The following is a 26,984-nucleotide window of genomic DNA, read 5'->3' as shown; positions in this document are numbered from 1 at the left end:
TAGTTTGGCAGTTTCTCAAGATGTTACATGTATATTTACATATGATTCATTCAATTCTACACCATTACTAGACTTCACTCAGTGTTGACAGAGTCAGCATGAGGAGGTTGTCATGATACATATCTTAGACAAACGGGGCCCAGCCTAACAAAAGGCTCAGTGCCCCAAGGCACAGTCATTAATTAACTCAAGACTAAGTATGTAATTGCCCCAGAATGTTCTGCTCAGAGCTGATGGAAACCCATTCGTCCTCTGTGCAGTGATGAGGCTGTGTGGTGCTCTCACCGTGCTCTAAGTCTTCTGGAGGTCAAAACATCAGAAACCAAGAGCTGAGAGAGACTCGAAGAGAAAGGGGAGGAGCCTTTTCTAGGCATGTATGTGGTCAGCACTGGCTTCTGTTGCTTTCAAAGATGAACAAAGTAACAACCAGTCCAGAAGCAGTGCTATGTTAAATCTGTCTCAAGGACTAGATTGTGGCAATCAGAGGGAAAGCAGATATATTTTATTACAATGTGTGATGTAGAACATTTTTGACATTGCATAATAAACTCTTTTAAATGCTTTTTTGGTGGGAGGGAGTTGATTGTGCCCATAAGATAAAATGAAAGCTAATTAAGTTCTGAGCCTAAAACTCAACTGAGAGAAAATAAGAATGCACGCAAAGGGGCTGTAGAGATGGCTCAGCAGTTAAGCACACCTGCTGTTCTTGCAAAGAACCTGGGTTTGGTTCCCAGCACCAGCAAGGTAATTCACAACTACCCGTCACTGCAACTCCTCCTGCAACTGGAGTATCTGGTACCTTCTTCCAGCTTGCATGAGCACTGCACACAAAGTGATGCACATACAGACATGCAGACAAAATATAAAATATATAAATATAAAGAAAAATTCTTAAAAGCAACAAAGAATTCAAGAGTGCACTGCATGGTAGGGACGGGCACGTCAGGTACAGTCTCACTGGCTCCAGGGCACTGGCTTCCCTGGGGTCACCAGGACACTATACAAAATGGCCTGGCCTTGGCCATCTGGCTGCTGAGCCAGGAGAAGAAAACCGCCTTCTAGGTGATGGTGCATTAGCACAGATGCTGTGGGCTCCACCCAGTCCAGGTATGGGACAAGAGGCAGCAACATCTCCCACTGCAACAAAGTAAAACTAGCCTTATGGCTCACCAGACATGTCATATTCAATCAGTGAATGAGCTGCATAGCAACATCAGGCAGAACTGATAGAACAAAGTAAGCTAGTAAGAGAAAGTGACATGTGTGCACTTATTTCTCCTCCCTGGACCTCTCCAACACTCAACAGCTTACCGAGAACCATGGAGAAGGGAGGTGGTGGTGCCATCTGCTATCAGGGAGCCGTGGCTGTCCATCCTCAGTAACTAGAAAATAGAATCCCCACTTTTAAGCCTCGAAGGAGTAAACAGAAGGGATATAAGACTTAAAATAGGATTGAGATTCCTCTCTAAGTTGATTCTTGGGATTATTCGTTTTCAAAACAGTTGAGTTTTTAACATGTAAACATAACTAGAACGGAATAAAATCTCCCCAAGATCTCTAGTCTGGGAGGTTTAAGAAAGCATAGCTAAAGCCTACTTGGAGTAAAATAAAACCTTCTCACATCTATTGCTTGCTCAATAAATCAGTTCCTGTTGCTTAGTTGGGGACAGAGCCTGCTGAGTGAAACAACGCCACGCCCTGCCATGCCCTCCCCCTCCAGAAACTCTGACCTATGGAAATATCAAGTCCAAGGAACATAGATACACAGACCTCCTAATACCACTGCTCAAACACTATGAAAACAATGCTCATCCTTACAGCAGCTCTGCCTGTCGTTATTGCCTGCTTTCTAAAGACGGATGTTCTGAGTAGCTGAGGGCCTGGCCCAAGCCAGCCAGCCAAGCAACCTCTCTGCAATGTGTACCCAGAACCATGTGCCTCCAGAGCCCGTGGCCAGTCGAAAGATGTTACTTGCCTAATTTTCCCACGGGGGTTAGGGGGTGGCACTTGGTAGCACTCCCTAAAGCATCCAAAGACCTCCTGTCTCTCTGTTTTCAGTGTTCCTTTGCCCGTTTTCATAGATGAAATCCAAACCTTTCCCAGAAGGTTTCCTCCCACAGCTCGTAGTCACACTAATCTTTCTGTTTCCAAACTGCAATATTCTAGAACCCTAATGGGAGTGGGGCCAGCGGGTACACAAATGAAACACTTCTTCCGGATCCCCAGTTGCTAAAACACAGCTTCCAGTCTCAGGGAGAAAGAGGGGTGGATCAGCTAGAAAGGACGCTGACCCCAAGGGCCAGCCAGAGGAGAGGGCCCTGTGATCCGAAGGAAGTGGACACAGGGAGTGCCCGGAAGAGATTGTTCATGCTTTCAAGCTGGGCCAACCCTGTGAGTAACAGAGGGCGTGTAGGCCTGGCTATAAATACCTGAACCTTAGGCCCCCACCCCTGGCAGAGCCCTGGTGTTCATCAGCCTTAGATCCACAATTCCATAGCTTCCCCCACGCTGTACCAAAAAGAGGAAGGTGACTTCCCCTTTTCCACTTCTAGAGTAATGACCTCTGAACCTGGGTCCCACTGGGTCTTCCAAGCCAGGAGGCCCTGCTGCTCCGGTCTTGAGACTCAGGGAATCGGAGTCTATGTGTGTACTCAGTGTGGGTCCCTCAGATCTTTGGCAGATGGCACTGTCTCTCTCAGAGAAGAGGGTACATCTTGCTAGGCCTCTAGAGGGAGATTCTAGATTTCAGCATGCGTGCTTCCTTGTTCATCTCCTTCTCAAACCCCAGGAGAATTCTGGGAAAGCCCTCTTCAGGACTTTCAGTATACCACAGGTCAGATAGTGAGCCTTTGGACACTGGGTGTTGCCCGAGTGTTTGTGTAGAATAGAGGTTTTAAGCATGGGGGGAGGGCAAAATCTGAGCTGGGGTTGTTAACATGCTAAATAAAACATTAAGGTCAGTAACTGGAACTTTGCATCAAGGTATCATTAGTGAGTTGACTATGGGGGAAAACCTTATTATGTTTCTAAAGCCTGGTTCCTGTCTTCAGGTACAGTTAGTTCTAGTAGGAAATCCCCTGAAACAACGAATTGCTAGAGGACTCACCAGCAAGTCCTCAGCCATCTGCAGCAAGGGTGATAAGAGACCTTTCCTCCTTCTGGATTAGCCTGGAGTCTCCCCAGACCAGCTTTCTGAATTCTAGCTCTCTTATCCTAACCTGAAATAAATCCATGCCCAGATGTCCACAGCGATGTGTGAGTTTTCCTTGAACCTAAGATTACTGCCTTTTCCCTCTTTTGACACTCTGAGTAGATCTTCTTCTCACAGCATATGTGTGTGTGTGTCTGTGTGTCTGTGTGTCTGTGTGTGTGTGTGTACAGCACATGTGTGCATGCCTTGAGCCCACGGAAGACAGAAGAAAGCATCAGATTCCCTGGAACTGAAATTACGAACAGCATTTGAGTGCTTGGAATAAACCAACCCAGGTGCTCTTCAAGAATAGTAAGTGTTCTTAGCCACTGTGTAATCTCTCCAGACCCTTCTTCTTTCTTATTTATTTAATAACTCATCATCTCCAGTTCAGACTACCCATATACTCTTGGGTGTGGGCCTATACAGTGGAACATCAGTGTAGACCTGTCAGTAGCCACACCATTAAAGAAAATTCACTCCCCCTCCCCAAGAAGCCATGACGTGTCTATAATATGAATCCCTTTGCACTCCTTGCTAGAATGTTGACTGGCTTAGTCTTGTTCATGCAACCACAGCAGCTTTGAGTTCACTAGTGCAGTAGTGCTGTTATACACGAAATTTGCTCTGGTCTTCTCTGACCTTTGTCTCTTAACAGTCTTTTCTACCTCTCTTGCATGATAATCCCTGAGCCTCAGGAAGGGCTATGATATAAATTTCCCATTTGTGGCACAGCACTTCTTAGTCATTTATGCTCGGCACCTTTGTGAGTGTCCACACACTCAGTGAGAGAACCACTGTCCCTCTCCAGAGCTGCTAATAATAATAATAATAATAATAATAATAATAATAATCTTCTCTGATGAAGTCTGAGAGCTGCATCCATTCATTGGTTAAACGTATGGGTTTAGAGGGTAGTTTAATGCCTTTTAGCAAAGCAACAGTAGTAGGTTCTCTATTGGCCTGTGAGCTCCCCAGCCATGGGCTCCTGGCCATATTTATAGTGCCAGCCATACACTTCCTCCTTTGGTGCAATCCTTGAGCTCAATCAGAACACGGTTTGTCACCTCCCTATAACATTTGTAGCACGATTGTGCCTATGGGCATATCTCACAACATTGGTCATCATTGCAATTCACAGGTTTCATAGCTGGATAAGGCTGTTGGTGACTCCTCTGCAGCAGGGAGAGTTAGCCAGCTTCCTAGTGAGTTCCAACCTGGTTTCCATCTGTCCTGTGACGAAGATCAAAGACACCAAAGTGTGTGGTGTCTTCAGCAATACGATTTTTATCAAGTTCTTGTTTGCAACCAAGAGCATTTGTTTATTTGTTTGTTTGTTTGTTTGTGGGGTTGACACCCCTGACCAACAACTGAAGGGAAGGTATCTCACAGCTGCTACAGAGCTTCTGGGATGAGCACCATCTCCCATGTAGAGTAATTGCAATTAAACTCTTATATGAATGTATATTTAGGAAGTTTATAAAATTGGAGATTCCTATTTAGGTTTTCAAATCCCTAGAGCATTAAAAAAAAAAAACTTTCATTGATTGCACTGTACAGCCTCATTTGAGAATCACTTGCTCATTTGAGAATAACTTGTAGTGAAAGTCTGTATCTAATTCTACTAAATCGTGTTACAGGTAGGGCCTGGCTCTAATCTAGTGAGAGAGACAGGCAAACAAGAAAGAGATTCTTAGGACATTAAACAATGATGCAGTTGATGGTAAGGTCAGAGTAAACATTCCATGGGGTAGAGAATGAGTGTTTACTCCTTACCATAATGCTTCACCGTCTCCTTCCAGTTCAGTAAGACTTTACAGGAAGGCTCAGGGTGGTGGTGGTGGTGCCTGAAAATCCTGGCACTCAAAGACACATTGGAGGTGTCTACCTGGACTGCATAGTAAACTCCAGTCCTACGTTGTGCAGTGAGACCTGGGGGTTGGAGTAGGTGATGGCAAGAGTGAAGGAGAGAGATGGACTGACTTTAGAGAAAAGAAAAATGACCACAGAAGATTGAAACAAATTACCCAAAGATGAAACCGGAAAGATGTGACCAATATCCAAGAAATCACCCAGCACTGTCTAGTTGACAGGCTTTTCTGAAGTGAGTCTTCAGTGTATGCTCCTAAACTTGACTTGTCTTAAGTCACTAGCAGTTCCTAAGAAGTCAATGTGGGTCACAGATCTCAGGCCTTACACCCCTCTAGCTATCAGTCTTGCCCGGGGGCTTGTTGGAAGAGTGTGATTTATTCAGTCAAAATGGACACTTCAGCAAGCTCTTTGAGACATCTGCATACAAGTTCCAATTTGAAACACATTGGTCTATACCAGAATGCAACACAGAATTTCTACCAGTTTCTGAGAGAGTGCAAATGCCGCTTGCTGGTCCGTGGTGGTATCTCACGCAGGCATTCCCAGAACAATGAGTAATCAAGCATCCCCAGCCTGCTTATCTACTGGTTCTGTGTTATCTTTTTCTTTCAAAGAAGAAACCAATTCAAGGGGCTTTGTTGGATAGTGCTAACAGTTTTTGCTTCGTTTGATTTTGTTGAAGTAGAGTCTTACTGGTAGCCCTGACTGACCTGGAACCTAGAAGTCCTTCTATCTCAAACTCCCCTAGTGCTAAGATTACTGATCTGTGTGCATCACATCTGGAGGGGAAGGGGAATGGTGAACAATAAATAACGAGCTAAAGTTGCTCACCGAACTGAAGCACTCGGAGTTAGGACTTCTCCCCAAGGAGCCTTAATTCAGAGGCTAAGATACTGTCCCCTAGGGCCCAGATCCTCTCATGTCTCTGTCCTCTCTCCCACTGATGCTTTCTAACATCTAATTCCTTTGGTACCCTACCATTCTCCTCTGGAATAAAAATGGCTTCAGCAGGACAGCCTATCACACAGTTGTGCCCAGGAGTATGATCTTCCAGTCATACTCCCTCTTTGAACCTGAATTTGGTCCCATCTCATCCTTCAACTTGATAACAACAGCTCACTGTTCAGGTCTCATTGAGAAAAGTGATGTTCTCCAATCTCATGGCTGGATGTCAGACAGAAGGCCTCACCAAAGGAACACAGTTAGAGAGACACCAACAAATGTCATCATCACATCCCATCTGGACAACAGAGAGAGCTTGGTCCCAGTTCTTTTGTTTGGTTGTTTGGTTGGTTGGTTGTTTGTTTGGTTGGTTGGTTGGTTGGTTAGTTGAGTGTGATGGTGATTGTGGTGGTTGTTGGTTGGCTTTTTCTGACAGTGTTTCTCTGTGTACCCCTGGCTGTTCTGGAACTTACTCTGTAGATCAGGCTAGCCTCACACTCTGAGATCTACTGGCCTCTGCCTCCCAAGTTCTGGGACTTAAAGGTATGTGCCACCACTACCTGGCTTGTCCCTAGTTATTAATGTTCATCAGGTGAGTACTAAAATATTGCATTTTGACTATAAAAATTCTTCAAAAAAAAAAAAAAAAAAAAAAAAAAAACCAACGTAGGAATCTTTTCACCAACATGTACAGCGTGGATATGTAGGAAAGTATCCAAATGTTTTCAAACCCATAACTGAGTTTTGATGTGAAAATATACAAGATCATACAAAATCTGATGTAAGCAGTAAAATGTGACTGTATGATTAGCAGGAAGACTTTAACTAACTGCTATTATTTTAGGACTGGACACGTAGTTTAGGGGTAGAATACAGACTAGCATGCCAAAGGCCCACACAAGAAAGAAAGAAAACAAAAAAGAAGCTACTTGAAACTTTATGAAAAAAAAAGTCTCCATAAAGACTTGTATTTCCAGTAAATAATATCCTGCAGTTTTTGGGGTTTGAATGATGGATTGATTAGTTTTAATTTTATTAGTTTTTTTATTTATTTAATTATTTCACTTTGGTTTTATTTTGTTTTTGAAACAGAGTTTCTCTGTGTAACCCAGACTGATAGTCAACTGTCACTCCTCACTCCCCAGCCTCTGAAGTGCTGGGATCACAAATGTGCCACCCTGCCTGGCTCTCTCGCTTGGCACATTTCACCAAGTGAGAAGTTTGGATTAGATATTTTCACACTAAAACTCACTTATAAGTTTGGATACTTTTCCCCATATCCATGATGTAGATGTTGGTGAGTAAATTCCTCCAATGTTTCAATGGGTTTTTTTTGGGGGGGGGGAGGGAGAATTTATGGTCAAAATGCAATATGTTGCAAAACAAAAGTTCCTAAGAGGGTGTTGCCTACAGTTTCTGGGAAATTACCTCAGTTGGAGAAAACAGGAGAGGACCTTTGGCCTGTGTTCTTTCTCTCTCTCTCTCTCTCTCTCTCTCTCTCTCTCTCTCTCTCTCTCTCTCTCTATATCTCTCTCTCTCTCTCATCCTGAAAACTACAATCACAGCTGGGGGTTCCTTCCTACTGTGCACTACACTTCATACAGGTGTAGGGAGTGCCACTCACCCTACTGGGTGGGGGGACAGGGTGACCTCATGAGCCCAAGATGAACAAGCAGGAGTAGTCACCAGCCTAGGTGCTAGGGATATGTCCCACCTTTCTGATTTTATGGTTCTGGAGATGCAGGAAAGATACCCTGCCTGGACAACAATGGGTTGGGGTCTGTGGGCAACTATAGGTCCATGCTCCAAAGATAGTATATACCCTAGCCCACCACCCCTGCACCTCAGCACAACTAGGCAGAAAACATACAAGAGGTCCTCCACAAAAGAACCTGTCTTTAAGGAGCCTGGCCTGTCTTTCCTCTGAGAGGCTCTACCAACAGCTGACTGAGACAATTGCAAAACACAGCTAACCATTGGGCTGAGCTCAGGACTCCTATGAAAGAATTATGGGAAGTTCTAAAGGAGCTGAACGAGATTGCAATCTCATAGAAAGAAAATATCAACCAACCAGATGCCCGCCCACACAAGACTCCCAGGAACTAAGCCACCAAACAAAGAGCATGCATGGCCCCTGCTACATATGTATAACAGAGAACTGCCTTGGCCTCAGTGGGAGGGGATATGCTTGGTCCTGTGGAAGCTTGGTGTGCCATAGAAGGGGGATGCTAGAGGGGTGAGGTAGGAGTGGGTAGATGAGTGGCAGAGCACTCTCTCAAAGGTGAAGGGGAGGGGTGATGGGACAGGGAGGCTCCGGAGGAGGAATAAAATTTGAAATGTAAATAATAATAATAATAATAATAGAACCTGTCTTTAAGAGTTTGCACTAAGCCCAGCAGTGGTGCACACACACCTTTAATTCCAGTGCTGGAGAGGCAGAGAGAGGCAGATGGATCTCTATGAATTCAAGGTTAGCCTGGTCTACATGTCCAGGGCAGTCAAGTTCCAAGAGAGCCCAGGCTACACAGAGAAACCCAGTCTTAAACAAACAAAGAAACAACAAACAAACAAAAACAAAAAAGCAAACAAAAACAAGCAAGAAAAACTGTTTCCACTAAAGCATACACAATTTTCATTACTTATCTTTTCTAATGAAATGTGCTTGCCAGAGCATTCTTGCAAGCAACTCAGTTTTTGAATAATTATTGTAGAATTCTGGGTAAGTGAAACTAAATCACATTCAAGCTTACATAGGCCTGGAGGTGGGACAAGTGAGGCCTCCTAGGTGAAAAAGTGAAGGTCTACTTTGCAGGAACACAGAAGGCAACAAATACTGCTAACTGGGAAAGCGAGAAGTAGAAGGGAAGGGGTTCCTGCGTCTCCATGATTGTGGATACAGACAGCATACATACTAGGGAACACTGGGTGGATATAGTGATGACAAAGTTATTTCTAGGGCAGTAATGACTGTTTTTATGTGCTGTTTAAACTGATAAGAAAAAATAACTGAATGAATGCAAAAGGGCAACGACCTTGTTTGGCTGTGCTGCAAGTAAAGATGCTGGGAGCCCGAACTGTTCACAAACAGAGGCCACTTTCTCAATAGTTTTCTAAGACAAATTTAAGCAACACTAGCCCTTCGAAGCTCCAGACTACAGTCTGTCTAGCTAGCTGATGTTCTGATGTTCTAATGTTCTGGGCTTTTTTCTGAGCCATGCTCATGAACACCTGTCTAGAGACATTCATGACCAGCTGTTTCCTGTCCCACTCCCCAACTCTCGATGTTTCACTTGAAAAACCGAAAAGGAAGGCAGCTCTGAAAGAGCTAAGTCAAATTAAAACTTAGAAACAAAGCCATTCCGTTTTCTCTGGAGAACACCTCATTAGAAGGTGCCCTAAAACCTTTCCCAAGACCTACATCTGCCTGTCCTTAGTAAAAGATGCTACTTTAGTATTGAAGCTTCTAGTTTCCTTTTCTGCCCCGACAACGACTTGAAATTTAATAACCATTCTCCCAAAGGTAATGGTCTCCCCTATATAATTCCACAGTCCTCAGGGTCCTGGTCATTAATGATGACTTTCATTTCTGCCAGACACTGGCCACTTGGCTTTAGCTATATCTTGATGCCTCTGACTGAGATGAACTGGGAAGAACTGGGATGTGAGACTTGAGATTCTCAACAGGAAACCTGAGCAATTAGTTGCTGCTGTACACTTTAGGTTCCTAAGGCAAGCGGCTCAGCCCAAGCGACACAGCCCAAGGGCAGAAGCCTGGCCAGGCCATCACTGAGAAGTCTATTGATGGTTTGCTGTAGTCACTACTAGCTCACCTTATTCCCCACACCCACCCCTGGCTGCCTAGCGTTCTACTTGGTTCTCAAGAGTCTGAACCCATCCACCTACTGGGTTCACTAAGCAGTCCTTCAATTGAAAAGGACCATAGAAAAGGTGCGCGTCCCACACTCCCAAGCCTGCAGTAGGGGAGGTCATGAGCACAAGGACCAGCCTGGAATACACGTACAAATCAAATGTCTCTTCTCCCTTTCTCTTCTTTCTCTCCCTCTCTCCCTCTCTCCCTCTCTCCCTCTCTCCCTCTCTCCCTCTCTCCCTCTCTCCCTCTCTCCCTCTCTCCCTCTCTCCCTCTCTCCCTCTCTCCCTCTCTCTCCTCTCTCTCCTCTCTCTCCTCTCTCTCCTCTCTCTCCTCTCTCTCCTCTCTCTCCTCTCTCTCCTCTCTCTCCTCTCTCTCCTCTCTCCCCCTCTCCCCCTCTCCCCCTCTCCCCCTCTCCCCCTCTCCCCTCTCCCCCTCTCCCCCTCTCCCCCTCTCCCCCTCTCCCCCTCTCCCCCTCTCCCCCTCTCCCCCTCTCCCCCTCTCCCTCTCTCTCTCCTCTCTCTCCTCTCTCTCCTCTCTCTCCTCTCTCTCCTCTCTCTCCTCTCTCTCCTCTCTCTCCTCTCTCTCCTCTCTCCCTCTCTCTCTCCCTCTCCCTTTCCTTCTCCCTCTTTCTCCCTCTCCCCCTCCTCCCCCCACACAAAATTTAAATCATTTTTCCCCTGCTCGTAGGAAAGTCACTCTAGAAGTCACTTCGAGACATTCTGAAGCCTCAGCTCATCAGACAGGTTTCTGAACAGATGCAAACGCGATTTGGTGTGGGTCAAGTTCTCCTGCCGGGGGAGCATCGCGTGGTTAAAGCCCAGTAGCAAATACCTGGAGCGCAAGTCCACCGTCCTCTACCAACGCTCCCCGCCTTTGCCCCCACTATCATATCTGTGCTCTTTGACCTCCCTAGTTAATGTCATTCCAGAGATTTGTTAAAATGTCTTCTGGTTAACCGCACCCTCAGTGTGGACTTCAAGAGAGGGAAACCCACCCGTCTGGTGTGTGCCTGCCTGCACAACACTAGAGAAAGGGGCTAGGGTGGCTACCAGTGACCCTGTGTTTTGCCCTTTCCAAGTGACTGTATTTCTTTCTTTGGGTAATGCATTGGAGAAAGCAGGGTCTCTCCTGGAACATAAAAAGAAAGTAATTGCGAAGCCACAACTCCTGAAGATGAGAATTCTGATTGTCTGAAACGCTGTAAAAACTTAAATGGGTATTTTTATATTAAAAAGATAAAAAAGTATTCCACCTGCTGTATGTATGCCTTCCAGGAAAAAAAAAAAAAAAAAAAAAACTAAAAAATATCCCACTTCTCAGAAAAGGCTCCTGGGGGAGGGACAACACCATAGTTTTCCCGTATAGGGAGCCAACACCCTACTTTGACCAAGCAGCAAAATGGGTGGAAAGGTACTTGGTGTCTGAGCTTAAGAGGCAATGACAATCCAAGGAAAATTTGGACGGAAATGGAGATAAGTGTAACCACATTCGTAGGATGGAGGTGGGTAGGGGATTTTTAGTTATCATAACAGGAAGTAAGTACAACCAACAAACATAACTTAGACTACTAAAAAAAATTAACAAGATTAATGTAAGTAGTGTCAAGCAGGAAAACAAATGTTAAATATTGATTGTGACTTTGTAGGACTGAATCCAGAGAAAGGACCCTCTAACACCTGGTCTGTCTAATGTTGCTTGTGTTTTTGCAAACATGTCCATCAATTGGTTTTTAATTATTTTATTAAGTACATAGAGCCCAGAATCTCTATTTTCAATAAAAGTCTAAATTATTATTTTTTAAAAAAAATACTCCATCTTGTACTGCAAGTATTTTCAGTTTGATATTCTGGTGTGTGAGCTTCTAGTGCCTGGTGTGAGTGCTTGCAGGAGCTCACACTAGGCACCTACATCCCTGCTTCTGGCACCTGCACTCCCTACTTGCAAGCATCTACTTTTTTTTAATTTTTAAAACTGCAACAGAATCTTTCCCTTTTGTGCTGGGTCTCTGAGCTTTCTTTTCAGCTCTGCTCAGCGTTGCTTTGGGAAAATAGCCTTAGAGAGCTGAGGGCTTTAGAAGTCTGGTGTCAGGTTTCAACCTTAAATGCCAGTGGGACAGGAGGTTCTCAGTCTGCCTCACTCCCCTATTTGACTCTGCTCATTGGCCCTCAAACATTCTGCCAGTTCTGTCATTTAAAAGTAAAAGAGAAACTACCATGAGGACTTTAGGAAAGGAGGCTGTAGTGGGGAGAGGAGAAAGGTGACTCTGGGAGTGTTTCCATTGGCTTATCCTCTTAAAATGGCCTGAGGCTTTCATGAAAAGTGGGGGTTTATGAGACTGAGGCATTCTATACACTTAACCTAAGTGAAAATAATTTCTCTTCTATGATCAAAGATATTGAGCTGCCCAAAGCTCAGAACAAAGCAAAGATGGATTCTTTGTCCCCAATACGTGCATTCTTACAAGACTAACACTCATTCTTGTTCTGTCAATCATAGCATCGGAAAAGGTAGATTGTGATGTCTTTCTCTTAAGTTTGAGTCCAAGGCACGTATAGATAGAGGTGCACCAACTGCAAATGATGAGTCAGGGAACAAAGGAGCACCTTTGGAGATGCCCACGAGATCCTTTCAGTAAAATCTGCAAGCAGATCTGGTAAGACTTGTATTGTGAGCTTCGGCATACAACAGAAAGCTTTGGTCATTTTCCCTGTTTCTTGTTTGTTTGGTTTTTTTGTTCTGTTTTGTTTGAAGTAGGTTTTCTCTGTGAAGCCCTGGCTGTTTTGGAACTGGCTCTGTAGACACTCCCAGGGTTAAAAGCATGTGTCACCATACCAGGCTCTCCTTGGTTTTTTGTTTGTTTGTTTGTTTGTCTGCTTGGTTGGTAAATTTAAAAAAAAAAAAGTAAATCAAAGCTCAGAAAAAGCTAGCACCTTCCCCAAGCCTACAAAACTAAGCTCCTTCCCCAAGCCAGGCAAACTAAACCTCTGACTCAAGATGCAGAGGATTGTTTTCTTCTTGAGGTCACCCCTAGCTTTACTCAGCAATCCTCGGAGGTCTCAGCTTCATGACCTTGCTGTGTCATGTTGTTTAACTTCTATGTCCCAAAATAACATATTAGACAGAGAATTATAGCCACCATCAACTCAAATAAAAAAGATAGGCAAAGCAAGAATTCTTGAATTCTCTGAGATGCCCCAACGGAATATGGAGGCACCAGGCTTGAGAGATGTCTCAGTGATAAGTGCTAATTGCTCTTCCAGAGGATCCAGTTTTGACTCCTAGCACCCACATGGCAGTTCACAACTGTACCTCCAGTTCCAGAGGACCTGACAGCCTCATACAGACATCCATGTAGCTAAAATGCCAATGTACTTAGAATAAAAAAATAAGTAAGTTATTTTTAAAAATAAAGAAAAATGGAGACACCCGCAAGCATATACGTTCTTCTGTCAGTGTTCTGTGCATTTAGCAGGTGCTAGATCCGGGCTACAGAGAACAAAAGTTCCAATCCTGCCTCACTTCTGACAGACAGTGCACTCTGCTGGGCACACATGCCATCATTCTATTCTTTCTCTAACAAGTTATCAGGGTATTTTATTTGCCAACTGAGTGGGTGAGTGCATCTACTAATGTGCTTTTCCAGTGGTTTGTTAAGTGCCTTACAAGGGAGCAGTAAGCTGAGTAATTGCATCCTTACTGCCTTTGTGAACTGTTTCCTTTGAATCTTTATGCAAACACTTATCTTCAGCAACATCGATTTGGTGAATATTCCTTCTGAAATCACTTTGAAAAAGACCCTAACCGGACACCAGTTAAAATAGAAGTAAAGTCCTCAAAGATAGCTTTTTAAACAATAATAATTTAATTTTGTTTAGTTCTTACAATTATTTATTAATGTACATGTGAATATGCATGTACGTGTGAGTGTGTATGTGTGAGCTATGAGAGACAACCCGGAGCCTGGTTGAACAAGCCTTTGAACACCGGAGACCCCCTGGGATGGAAGGCGTTCAGCTGGGTTCCTGGGCCCCAGGCTCTCTCAGCTTCCCCTTCACAGCCCCTCCCGCAGAGAGAGGTCGTAGGAATAGTACCCCAGGCTCTCCCCACAGGCATATGAGGCATCCCTAAACTACCAGACCAAGCCAACAAGGATTACCTGCTGCTAAAACCTTAACCCACCCCACACTGTATATATTGAGCTTAATTGAGAAGTAAAGGTGCGGAAGAATCATCCCATTGTCCAAGAGCTTCTGTCATGGATCCTCCCCTCTTTGCCAGCTTGGGGGGGGGGGGGAAGGGGCCCTCACCGGCACAGCAAGAGCTGTTAACACTGGGCGAGAGATCTACTCTCTTTCCCTGCACCTCCTGGCTTAGCAAAGAGCTGTAACACCTCAGAAGACACCAGCTCTCCTTCGGGGTTCTCCTCTCTCTGCTGCAGAGAGGGTGACAGGCAGCAGCGGACCTTCCCTGCTGACACTCTACCCTGGACCACCCGCAGGCAGGGGCAGTGGCAGAGACACCTGTTCGCACCGTGTCCTCTGCCAAGCCAGAGATTTTGAGGGACCCCATCTGGAGCCGGTTCCCACATGTATGTATGTGTGAGTGTATTTTGTGACTGTGTGTGTAACTGTACATGTGTATGTGTGAGACTGTTGTGTGTGTGTGATTGTGTTGTGTATATGTGCCTGCATTCATCAGATGCCAACCAGAGTGTCTAAGGAGATCAGAGGACAACTTGCAGGAATCTCTACCATATGGGGCAGAGAAACTGAACTAAGGTTGTAAGGATTGGTGACAAGGACCATTACCTGTTGACCCATTTTAATAGCTCAAGAAAAAGGGCTTTTTTTTTCTTGTTTTTGACCAAATTGGTTTTGCTTGGAGCTACTAAGGACTTCAATAAAGAGCGCTGCTATTAGTCACAATATTATTTTTGGACCTGCTGTATAACAAGCACTTGGACATGAAAATTTCTAATATTCTTAATGAAGTTAGAAGGGTCAGTGATGGGGATTCTGAGTTTATGTACACTATGCAGTTTGAATTCAAAGCTGCTTGGCTATTCAGGGAATAAAAGCACATAGCAACCTTCTCATTTAGAAGAGGAGGGAAGAGTCTGATGGGGAAAAACTGGAGGAAATGCAGCTAGACCTTGGAGCAGAGAGCCACTGGCGCCCAGTGGGTCACCAGCTCATTGTGGGGAAACTTGAGCCCATCCTTCATCCTCCTCCAGATGAGAACATTGAAACCACTTTTCTTCAGAGAATCTTTTGGATCAGAAGGAAGCACCTTGTAAGCAGGAAGAATAAATTTGTACTGAAATAATGGTTATAAAATACCTCTCCCTATCCACTGCTGTCAAAACAAATCAGCAGAATAGGGCATGGGGGAACTGAGCGTGAAAGATACTGTCTGTGATAGACATAGTTCTGAGTATTTAAAAAGAAGTGAAGCATGTAAAAAATTAAGATTAAGCAAATACACTTGGTTCTGAGCACTCTGTTCCACTTTCCCTGCATTCCTTTGCTTCTCCCTACTAATCCCATAACAGATTTACAGAACGCATGGAAACTGTTTGCAGAGTGAGACAAAAATAAATAAAATAACTTCATTGTAATATCATCTCAGCTACTTTACAGTTTAGCACCTGAGGGCTTTAAAGAGATTACTCCATGTCCTCATGGGGGCAAACAGCTTTATCTTTGGTATTTTTAGTGGTGTGTGGATTCTATATCAGTCTGATGTCTGGATATAACGGGTCAGAAAGAGGTTGGATTCCCACCTCTGGCCACTTCTAAAGAACTTTGAAAATAGAGATGAGGGGGAAAAAACAATTTACCTATAATGAACTTATTTCCAAGATAAATAGTAAAAAATTTAAATAAATCTGATATATTAAAAACAAGATGAGCTATGGGCTGGAGTATGTCTCAGCACGTGAGTTGTTCTTCCGTGATCACTAGCTAGGCACTTGGATCTGTCTCTTCATCTGAATGTCGCAATGCACAAATGTGATGATTCCAGAGTCAGTCTTTTGATTTTAGTTCGCTTTTTATACACTCTCTGTGCTGGCTAGCTTTATATCAACTTTACACAAGCAAAAGTTATCAGAGAAGAGGAAGCTCCAATTGAGACAATGTCTTCATAAGGCCAGGATGTAGGCAAGGCTCTAGAGAAAATTTTAAATTTATGATTGATGTGAGAGGGTCCAGTCCATTGTGGGCAGAAACATCCTCCGTTCTATTAGAAAGCAGCTGAACAAGATATAGGGAAGAAGCACCATCCTGGGCTGCTCTTCTCTGTCTCCAAATGGTTCCCATGTTGGTTAAGTAGTAAAATTGGGCACAGGGAAGCAGCACCTTCCATGACCATCAGCTCCTACATCCAGGTGCCTGTTCTCTTTGGGTTCCTGCCCTGACTTCCTTCAATGGTGGACTATGCTTTGGAAGAAAGTATAAGCCAAATAAACCCTTTCCTACCCAGCTTTTTTTTATCATGGTGTTACATCATAGAAATATTATGTAACTAATGCACTGTCTTTTATTTTAATAAATAAAGTCTCAGATGGGTCTCAAACCCTTTCCTGTCGTTGCCACCAAAGCAAGAAGTCTGTAGCTGAACTACAGAATTTTCTCTCCTTAAACAATCATTCCCACTTTAGTGGGCCTGGACTCTACTGTTTGATTTTTGGGTTTTGTTACAATTGTTTTGCTCAGTGATGTTGTGGATCAAGTCCATCTTGGCGCTTAGCAAGCATTCCAACACTGAGCCACAGCCACAGCTTCCTGGTGCAGGGAATTTTGATTCAGTCCTTCAGTTCCAATAGGGCAGGAGTGAGCTGGGCCTCTCTTCTCCATCTCTGTGAGTGTCCCAAGTGTGGTTCCTCTGAGTGGTTGGTAAGATTGGGCTTTTTACACAATTGCCCAGAACACAAGGAACAACATTGAAAGGCCTTCCTACAATCAGTCCTAAAAATGTCATGTTTCCATTCCTATCACCTTTGAGTGACTTAGAGTAGCAAATCCCGCTTGGGTTAAAACATGGGAAGGAATGATCCACTGGGTCCTCTGGGATCAGTCTTGGAATCTAGCAAGCACCATCACTGTGGTGCCAAGAAAAGTTTACATCTTTATCTTGCCATACATTAGAGGCTCCCTTTAAGCTCAAGACAATAGCATCTGTTAGTTCCTTGAATCATGTTAAAAGAAAGAATTCCTCATAGAAATAATTCTTCAAATTCAAATATCTGACGCCTATTGTCTGGTTTGGATGCTTGAGCTGTCTGTGTTATTTACTGATCAGCACCAATGCTGCTGCTGTAACCCATGGATAGTTGGAGAGAGTCACATGTCAGGATTCTACCTAACTACAAAGGGTGTGTGCTTTGTGTGCATGTCACTAGGGAGGAATTCTTGTTTTTCTCAGACAATCATCTTAAGGTGAATCCAAATATGCAAACATATAAGGCTGCTTAGAACCCAACAAAAACCTGCCTAGATGATCACATCTATGTCTCAAGGGTCTCAGAAAGACAGGGAGTGGGGGGCATGGTGTCCTTTATCGAGGGTTTTTCCTCCATAAAAGGGTGAAAGAAAAATAAGATGCTATCAAATGAAGCAACCATTAGCAGATTTTTTGCTCACTTTACCTGAGTGTTTGAGGAAAGGAAAGTAATTTGCCTGAAGTCTCTACCTACAAGAGTTGTCTGTGAGGATGAAGAAACCTCCATCCATATAGTAAGTAACAGTGCCTCAATAATTGTAGCTGTCTTGTCATCCTGTCCACACCTTAGGAGTGGTTAAATACATAATGTAACCTGATTTTAGATTTTGCCTTAAGCACTAGAGATTCTTTTCTTCCTTCCCCTTTCCCTACTTACCTTCTTTATTTTAAGAGATGGCGGCTACATTTCCAGCAGTTGTTTCTTTGGATTCACACACTAAAATGTCTAGAGAAATTTGAACTAGCCATGTGGCCTTGAAAGTGAACCTCTCGGCAACTCCTCTCCTTATTACATAGTCTACTAAGAACTGCTTGGAAATCCCTGTAAAGGAACTTACACTCAAGCAGAACAACCTCTCTGGGGTCAGAGAAAGAAACAGTGTAGAACAAGGAAGAGCACTAAAAAATCAGCCTGGAAGCCAGATGTCCTGGTACATGCCTTTAGTCACAGCACTTAGGGTGCAGATCTCTGTGAGTGTGAAGTCAGCCCGATCTACACAGTGAGTTCCCAGAAAACAACAATAAAATAAAATGAGCCAGGTTGTAGAGACTCTGGTTTCCATACCTAGTGTCAGGGGCTAGGAGGGAGAAAGGAAAAGGAAATAGGTTAGATAACCTCCCTGGGGTGAACTGGGGTGAACCTTAAATTTCTATATAGAAATTTTAAAATGATTATAGTCACTAGAAATGCCCAACAAAGTAGGCTCAACCTTTTTGTCGCTGAAAATGTCTACCCTTCTGTGCCTAGTAATCAGGAATTCCCCCTTTAAAATGTTACAGTGACATTTCCAAAAGAACCCACTCAAATCCATCATCTTCCAGGTCTCCACCATATAAATACCGTACATGTCGACCAGAATGTGAAACCTAGTGCCCACCTATGCCCCCTACACAAAGAGACTCAGTAAATACATTAGGAGTTGGCCACTGGGCTGAGTTTACAGCTCAGTGATGGTTCTCTTATCTCCCTTGCTGGAGCTGTGGCTTCAGCCCTAGCATGTATGGGGACTGGAAAATGAGAGAATAGTGCCCAACTGGAAGGCTTGCTCAGACCCAAGCTGTGCAGAGTGATACTAAGGAAACACCTGGCACAGGAAAAGCCCACAAACCAGCAGTTCCCATGGTGACCATGTGTAAGACAGCGCAGATCTGCAGGGGCAATGGTTGGAGCCCTGTACCTGTTTCTTCACAACAGAATGTGAAGGAGATATGCTGGTTTGCGTCTTCACACACAAATCACTCAAGGAGAATCTTGAGTCTGAAAACTGAAAAATGAGGGAATGCAACCGTCCACATTTTCTAGTTATAGCAAAATACACAGTTGAAATTACATACGTTCACTAACAGTCACAACACAAATTTTATTTTGATTAGTTTCTCTGACTCTAAAAATGTGGGAATTAAAGGCAAATTTTGTGAAAAGAGGGATCAAGACTTTTTGGAAGAAAAGACGAAAGACAAAAAACAGTTATATCTGAAAACTCTTTTGGCAGGTATCAAGATGACTGAAAAACTGGAATCTTTGAACAGCCTTATGTTCAAAGCCTCATATGTACAGAATTTAAAACATTTACAGTATTATTTTTAGAAACCAATATTTTTGAATGTACATAGCAAGTTCATTCTATAAAAATTTTTTTAGGAGAACAAATACATCACATTTGAACATCCCGCTGTTTGTATTTAGAGTTTCTTAAATGCATTTAGGTGTACCATTGTAAGAAAATAGAAATTTTACAATTAGCTTTACACTTCTAATTGTATAATATTTACTGTTGATCTTTAAATTAATTTGATAAAACCAATGTGATAGAGATTTTTAATAGATTCCAGGATTTATTTAGGATCGAGAAAGCACGCATGACAAAATTTCTTTGGATCAAGACACTTTCAAGAAATGGAATTAAGTTGGTGAGATATTAAAAACTGGCAAAAAACTGGACAGTGGTTGTAGGGAGCAAGTCCCTCAAGGCATCTGAAACAAAAAAAAAAAATCTCATGTAGCCCCTCAACTGTTCAAGTGGCAGACAAAATAAATTACCATAAATTATATGCCAACGCAACTTAAAAACAAAACAGCTTGACGCTAAGGATTTCCTTAGCGTTTCCAGGAAGTGTGTAACACTGCTTCTGGCCCGAAGGTCGGGTCGGCAACCGTCAAATGTCAGGGTAGTTGCAGTAGTAAACCGCTGAGCTAGCGTCGGACACCACGGAGGAAATGGCTCCGTGGCTGTCTGAGAGGTTCACACCGCAGTCATGTCCCTGGTAGGGAAGACCCATCTCGGGCTTATACACAAAGTGCAGATACTGTTCGAATTCCGTGCGGTCCACCTCCCCTAGGAGCTCAGTGGGCTGGTTGGGTTCCGTGCCGTCTCGGCAGGGCAGAGCCTCTGGAGGGGGCGAAGGCTGCCCCGGGCCGTGCGCCGGGTGTTGCTGCGGCGGCGGCGGCGGTGGTGGCGGCGGCGGTGCCTGCGGTTGCAATGGCTGCTGGGGCGGCGCGTGGAAACCGCGCCCGGCGCTCGCCGCGGGCGAGCCCATCGCGCCGTAGTACAGGTGCAGAGCGCTGGGGGGCGCCAGGATCCCCGGCATCGTAGGGCCGGAGGGGTCGGGCCCCACTCGCATGGGGCCAGCGGGTGGCTCTGCGGGAACCGCGTAGTCCGAGACCGGAGCATAAGTATAGGCTCCAGCCGCCGGGCAGTCCCCTGGCAACGGGGCTGCAAAGAAAGCCGGGTCCTGCTCCACGCTATCCAGCGGGGATGTGTCCGGAGTGGGCAGAGGGTAGCCGTCGAGCGCGGACGGGCCCAGTCCCTGGCAGTCGCGGTAGTGGGCGCCCATGTGCGGGGACATCAGCGGTGGGCCGGCCGGATAGCCGGGCTCCGGGAAAGGTAGACCCAGGCCATCCATGGCCACGCGGCCGCCTTCGGGACCAAGTGCGCCGGCCTGAGGCTCGGCGAGAGCGTGCAGGAAGCCTCCCTCCACCCGCTTCATGCGCTTCACCTGCTTGCGCCGCCGCGGCCGGTACTTGTAGTTGGGGTGGTCCTGCATGTGCTGCACGCGCAGCCGCTCGGCCTCTTCCACGAAGGGTCGTTTCTCCGCCAAGGTCAACGCCTTCCAGGATTTGCCTGTAGGGAAATTAGAGAGGCGCGCAAGGTTACCCGGGTGAGCTCCCGCACCCTAGCCCCTCTCCCGTGGCGAGAAGCCCGGTCGTATTAGGATGAAAAGTCTTCGATCGCGTCCTTATAGGACGCCTAGAAGGGGCTTCCTCCCTTACCTTTCCCCCCTTATTTCGAAAAACTGGCAAAGTCCCCTGATCTGGGAAAGGATCGAGCCAGGGGTGAGCGGTTTACTGCTCCGAAGTATTAAGAAGCCCTTATAGGTTTTCATAGGGCCCAAAGACCAGAGCCAAGAGTTACTTTAGCGAAGAGAGGGGAGCTGCAGGAAGGGATTGAGTCTATAGCACACCGGTTGTGTGGGGCACAAGACACCTCTAAGCTCAAGGAGGTGGCTCGGCGATTCTCTGGAGTGCGCGGGTGCCCTGGATCCCCCTGGTCCGACTCACCTAGCATCTTGCTTAGCTCTGCGTTGTGCAGATCTGGGTTCTGCTGTGCCAGCCGCTTGCGTTCATCTTTGGCCCATACCATAAAAGCGTTCATCGGCCGCCGAATGCGAGACTCCGCTTTGGTTCGGCCCGACGTCCCGGCTGGCGCACTGCTACTCGCCACCACCTCGCCTTTCACCTTTACGTCCGCGAGGGGGCTCAGGGACTCGGCCCAGGGACAGGGGCCCAACCCGGCCATCACCGCGGGCTGCGAGCTCCGGGGCTGGCTCTGGTCGTCACTGGCGTATCCCGCATCCGGGCTGCTCATGGCGCTCCAGACCGACCCCGCGCTCTGCTACCGCCACGGGACTCGCCGCTTCCCCCGACCCTGAGGCAGAGATGGGAAACTAGCCTGGAGATACCCAGAGGAACCCTCCCGCTGCTCCTCCCGGTAGTCCTAACCCGCCGGGTTATCCGCGGTGGAGATATACCCAGTGACACTGCGGGTGTCCCCCAGGCCACGGGCCCTTTTCTTTATGGACCCGGCCAATGGCGCGGCGGGGGCGGGCCGGACCCTAGTCCTTAGGCCTCCGCCCAGCCGGTGGTCCGAGTCCCAAGTTCCACACCCGCCCCTTTCCCCTCCCCCGGCAGAGTGTACGGGTTATACCTGCCAGGGGGAAAAACTGGCTGGAGCCGGGCTCTGGCGCCAAGTCCTCTCAGGGAAATAGGACGGGTGAAATTCAGATATCTGGAGATGCTGCTCACTGTTAACAGAAGATTGAAGCACTAGTCCAAGGTTTTTCACATCAACATACTAGGTAAAAGTATTCCATTCTCTTAAAAAAAATTATTGCCGAAGGCAATTAACTTCGCATGGCTTTTCAAGGAAAAAAAAATCTTGTTCTCCCAAGAACTCATCATGCTTACATTATAATGAAAATGTTCAAGGTAAATAATAAGTTGTAATAAAAACAAAGTTTAATATGAAATGCTATACCACTAATATTTCACTATTCAATAAGAGTTCAAGTCAACCATGAGGAATTTCAGTATGAAACATAAAAACATAAAACAAAAACTGCTCGTGTGTGTTCGAAAAAAGAGGCAAGACCTGGTTTTATTTCTAAAGACTTGCAAGAGGCCGTGCCTCCATCCCAAAAGCCACAAAATTAGGATATAAAATAAAATGCAAAGACAGGAGCACTATGATGTTCGTCGGAGAAAAAGTCCATTTAAGCAGCACAATCCATAACGTTTAAGACGGTTACCCTGACAGGTAGTTAAAAGGTTCCTATATATTTCTTAAGACTGGAATGAAAAGCCGAGCATCCTTAAATTTATTTCAAACCTGAAAGCACTTTTCCACGGGCTTCAAAACATGCCTTCCTACAGCCCTTATCCCCGCAACCACTTAGCACCTTCCAAATGTTAGCAAACTCATTTAGCCCCTAATGTAGTCTTTTTCAAGGGCAGCATTGTAGCTTCCAGGAGAGGAAACTGAGACTCACTCACGTGCTAAGGCAGAATCTGGGAGGGTGTTACACACACACCTTGCAGCCCTCTTTGAGACCTGAAGCCCCAAAAGCTCTCTGTTGTGTTTGACTTTGTTTGCATGTTTGTTTTGTTTTCTAAGAGATCCAACAATCATCCTTGCATAGTTTTAAGGGAGGAAAATGCAAGGACTGGTGGTATAGCTGTTAGAATGCTCACCTAGTACAATTCTGCAGAAAAGACGGTCTATGAGATGCCAGTGATTCTGTAATCCCAGCACTTGAGAAGTGGGGGACAGAAAAATACGGTCAAGATCGTCCTCAGCTACATATGGAATTAGAGGCTAGCCTGGGCTACATGCAACCCTGTGTTGAGGGAGAGAAAGCAAGAAGGAGAGAGAGAGAGAGAGAGAGAGAGAGAGAGAGAGAGAGAGAGAGAGAGAGAGAGAGAAGAGGGAAAGGAAAGGAAAGGAAAGGAAAGGAAAGGAAAGGAAAGGAAAGGAAAGGAAAGGAAAGGAAAGGAAAGGAAAGGAAGGAAGAAAGAACTCAACACATTCTTTTGCAAAACAGACTTTCTTTACTGTGAAGGCTGATTGAAAGGTATCACTTACTTGTGGTCCATGAGGTAACATGCTGAGGCTTTCTTCTGTGTTATTTCAGAGGCCAAATCTGCTTTATTGGAGGCTCCAAAATGCACAGAGCTTTTGCTAGCTCCTGGCCTACAGTTTCTAGAACTACTTTGTCTCCAAAGAACTCATGCAGAAGCCAGTTTTTCTCTAATTTGTTATGTTATAAAGCAATGGTGACCCTCCCTTACATTTAAAGCTGGGAGTTGTACAGAGAGATCAGTTAAAGCTCCAGGTCTGTAGGATTCATACAAACCGGGTAAAATTAAATCTGCTTTAAGAAATCAAAGTAAATGCTATTTTAAATTGGTGATTTAAAAGCAAGTGGTCTTAAATCTAACTGATAATGTGCTCTTCCTCAAAGCTTTATGGGTTTTTTTTTTTTCTGAAAAACATTGGCTTAAAAGTAAAACAAAAAAATGCATTTCAGATATTTAAGCAAGGAAAGTATGGGGTAGAGATATCAATATTACAAATCAATTCTCTAGCCGGGCACTCTCTAAGAAAAAAAAAATCTATCTCTTCTGTTGTTTGTTTGTTTGTTTTGAGACAGTCTCCCCGTGTCTCTCCTGCCTCTTAGAAGCAGAGGCGCAGTCCCTCACCTCCACAATGACTCTTCTTTTGCATTTAGTAACCCGACGACATCTTTTCAAAGATCTCAGGGCCGAATTTTCTCTTTCATAGAATTTTTTTAATATATACAAACTACGGGTTTTGTTTGAAACGAAGATTGAAAACAGTAGCAGGTCCAGTAGGCATTTTCTCTGTCTTCCCTGTCTTGGTTGATTTCTCTGAAAGCTAAGAGACAACAGAAATATAATTAAGGTGTAGGTCTAGAAAATGTATTTGCACCATTTTACCTGGGTTCCTCGTTCTGTTCTTGCTCCGTGAAGAGAACCCAGCATACTGAGAAAGTGGTTAGAAAGGAAGCCTGGGGAGGGGCGGCAGAGTTATTTACATTCATCCCTGAAGATTAACTCCTGATCTGTCTGAGGGCACTAGAAGTCCAAGCGTCCACATTTGGGCTCCTCTCCATTTCATAAAACAGCCTCTTCTGGAGTTATTAGGTAGCATTTTACTTAACAAATCTATCAGGAAATTTGGCGCTTTCCCAAGACTAGTTCCCTTCCCGTACTCTTACCTAGATCTAACTTCTGCTGACCATTCTCTGGATAGATACTTTGGGAGGAATGTTGGGGGCAACCGCACTTCAGACCCGCCAGCAGTTGTGAGTGGACCACATTTCAGTTTCTTCACTAAATGGGTGTTGGAAGCGGAGCTCGCGACGTTATCAAAGCCAGCCACAAATGCCACATGTAAAGAAGCAAACATCCGGAGCGGCTTCCTGCAAGCCTTGCTTCCCTCAACACTAGAGATTTACTGAGGTGGGGGTGGGTATCTGGAGTAGAAGCCTGGCATGCCTGTCTGCTGTAGCCCGCAGCGGTATCACACTCAAACAGTGCAGGATTTCCAGGTGGCTACTGACTACGCCACGTCCCCAAGAGAGACCCGAGGCTCGAAAGGCTGGGGCAAGGAAGCGATTAATGTAACAAGAAGCTGTGCCCGCGACCACTTGGGTACTGTAGCAAGCGGTAGGTGATCGACTGTGACTCCGGAGTGGGAGAGTCAAAGCTACTCTGTACAGCGAGCCTCTGAGTGAGCGGTTGATTTCTCGAAGGTTTTGTGGTTTGGGGGTTCTGATGGCCAGAACCTGTTAAGGAACACTCAAGTCCAATTGCGCAGGATCCGTGGGCACTAAGGCAGATCCGCGGTCTGTAGAGAGCAAGTTCATGAGGGCGGAAAGGGGAGCATGAGCTGTCATCACGGGGACTTATCCTAGAGGCGGACTCTAGGATAAACAGACAATAGTACCACTGGACGATTTAAATACGTGCCTCAGAGTCTGCCTCTGGGAACCACGAGGGAAGTGACACGGCGCGGAGCCTTGTGCCCTGGGCTCCGCACCTCTCAGGTAGGGCCTGCGCTGAGCGACGCCGCCTATTGGCACCTTGCACCCGGGTACCAAAAGGCGCAGCCTCTCCTCCCCTTTATACTTTTCGCGTCTCTTCCCAGTCCCTGATCAGTCCCCCGTGGGTCCGAGATGGAGATCAAAATTCGGGAGCGTGAGAGGAAAGGAGGAGAGAAAAGAGTGGCAAAAAGACAGCGGTCACCGGCCCGGGACATTCAGGCTAGACCCTGCAATCTTTGCTTCACTAACCTCTCCGGTGGGAGCTGAGAACGTTTGACCCCAAGATTAACTTTGGGGACTCCTTTCCCACACGGATGGGAGCGTACATCCTAAGTGGGCGGGGTCTCACATAACTGTCCGAATCCCTGTCTGATCGTGGCTCCTCTCCGGCTGCCCCAAAACCCCACCCTAGCAGCCGGCGACTCTAAGACCACGTCCTCCTTCCCGCTTGGCCCTGGCTGAGTTTTTCCGCGGCGAAGCAGGAAGCTTCCGTTTCACTTCCCAGCTCAGAAACTGCTCGGGAATGTTTCTTAGAACCCACACCCCGAACTGTAGTCCCCAGATGAAGTATGGACTCCTTCCCTTTATTGCCTGCTCTACGGAACCGCAGGCTCTTTCTGGAAAAGTGGTCTGAGAGCCAGGAATAAAGCCTTGCTCACATTTCTTTCGAGTTTTCCTTGGACTTTAAAGGCAATTCAGATGTGGCTTGGCTTTTTATAAAGGTGGTGGCTGCTGCAGCCTCTTTTTCCATTGTTGGCACCCACATCCCAGAGAAGACCGGGCTTCCTGGGAGAAAGGCAATCCTCACCTGGCAGTCTTAGCAGCAGGTCCACTGTGGGCAGAGCACTTGCACTTACACCGGAGAGCGGCCTGGGTAGGGCTGCTTCCCAGGAATGCCCAGTGTGGTGTCCTCAATCTTCTCCCCTGATTTATTAAGATACAGCCGCAGTTCTCAGTCTTTGGTCTTGTAATAATCTGTTCCTGGCATGTGAAAGGGTTGCTGACCGCGCAGTGGGTCAAGCACACTGAGTTATTTTGTTGAGTTTGTTTTGGTTTTTGTTTTGCTTTGGTTTTGTAGCAAAGGCAATAGGTGCCTTTCCACCCGGGAGAACTCTGCTGCCAAGATCCCCTATCGGGATTAACTGCATGGCGCCAGATGGTTGGTTAGGGCAAGGTATGCATTCTGTGATCATGGAAATGATCAAAGTTAAATAGATTAGAGGACTTGCCACTCCTGACAGCACTCATTACCTCCTGTACGCACCGCAACTCACAAGCGGAACAGATTTCCAGTCTAAACCTAATTTAGCTTCCAAAGCTTAAAAACAAGAGGGAGAGGTTAGGAAGCATTCCAGGGTTTCAGCAGGGTTACTTGGATGTTCTTCTCTATCCATTTGGTGGACTTAACAACAAGTTGTCTTTGGTTTATTCATACCAACACAGGGCCTTCTGTTCACTACACCTTTCCATCCTAGATCACAGGGCTCTCCAGTCTTAATTACATACTTACGAATAAGAATGTCCAAATCAATCCTAGTGTCTTCTTCCTCCTAAGCAGAAACACTAAGAACCATCTCCATAGACCTTAAAGGCTCATCCGTATAGGCCACAGGGCTTCGGGAGAGTAATATTCCCTCCCCTTCTCCTTCAGTAATTCAATCTGCACCTGAAATCACACATTACTGGGCTTTTAAATCCCAAGGCTATCTTACTGCTTTTAGTGCAGAAACCCAGGCTGAAGATGCACATAGATAATTTTACAAG

General features: G+C 45.6%; 1 protein-coding gene across 2 annotated transcripts; it reads right to left on the bottom strand.

Annotated features, from left to right (window-relative positions):
* Positions 1–18,944: 18,944 nt before the first annotated feature.
* Positions 18,945–26,181, bottom strand: Sox17 (SRY-box transcription factor 17). 2 transcript variants are annotated; one of them, XM_076924441.1, is made up of 5 exons: positions 26,029–26,181; positions 23,854–24,049; positions 21,803–21,899; positions 21,157–21,523; positions 18,945–20,719 (listed from the first exon to the last, which is right to left on the bottom strand). In XM_076924441.1, the coding sequence occupies exons 4-5, from the start codon at positions 21,461–21,463 to the stop codon at positions 19,755–19,757; spliced, it is 1,272 nt and encodes a 423-aa protein (XP_076780556.1). In that variant the 5' UTR covers positions 21,464–21,523; positions 21,803–21,899; positions 23,854–24,049; positions 26,029–26,181; the 3' UTR covers positions 18,945–19,754. The 2 variants fall into 2 exon arrangements, with proteins under 2 accessions (XP_076780556.1, XP_076780555.1); XM_076924440.1 differs by lacking the exon at positions 26,029–26,181 and adding an exon at positions 24,393–24,992.
* Between the last annotated feature and the right edge of the window lie 803 nt (positions 26,182–26,984).

The sequence above is a fragment of the Arvicanthis niloticus genome, chromosome 25, assembly GCF_011762505.2.
Source record: "Arvicanthis niloticus isolate mArvNil1 chromosome 25, mArvNil1.pat.X, whole genome shotgun sequence".
NCBI classification, from domain to species: Eukaryota; Metazoa; Chordata; class Mammalia; order Rodentia; family Muridae; genus Arvicanthis; species Arvicanthis niloticus.
The sequence above is the reverse complement of the archived record's forward strand: the minus strand, read 5'-3'. Positions and strand labels throughout refer to the sequence as shown.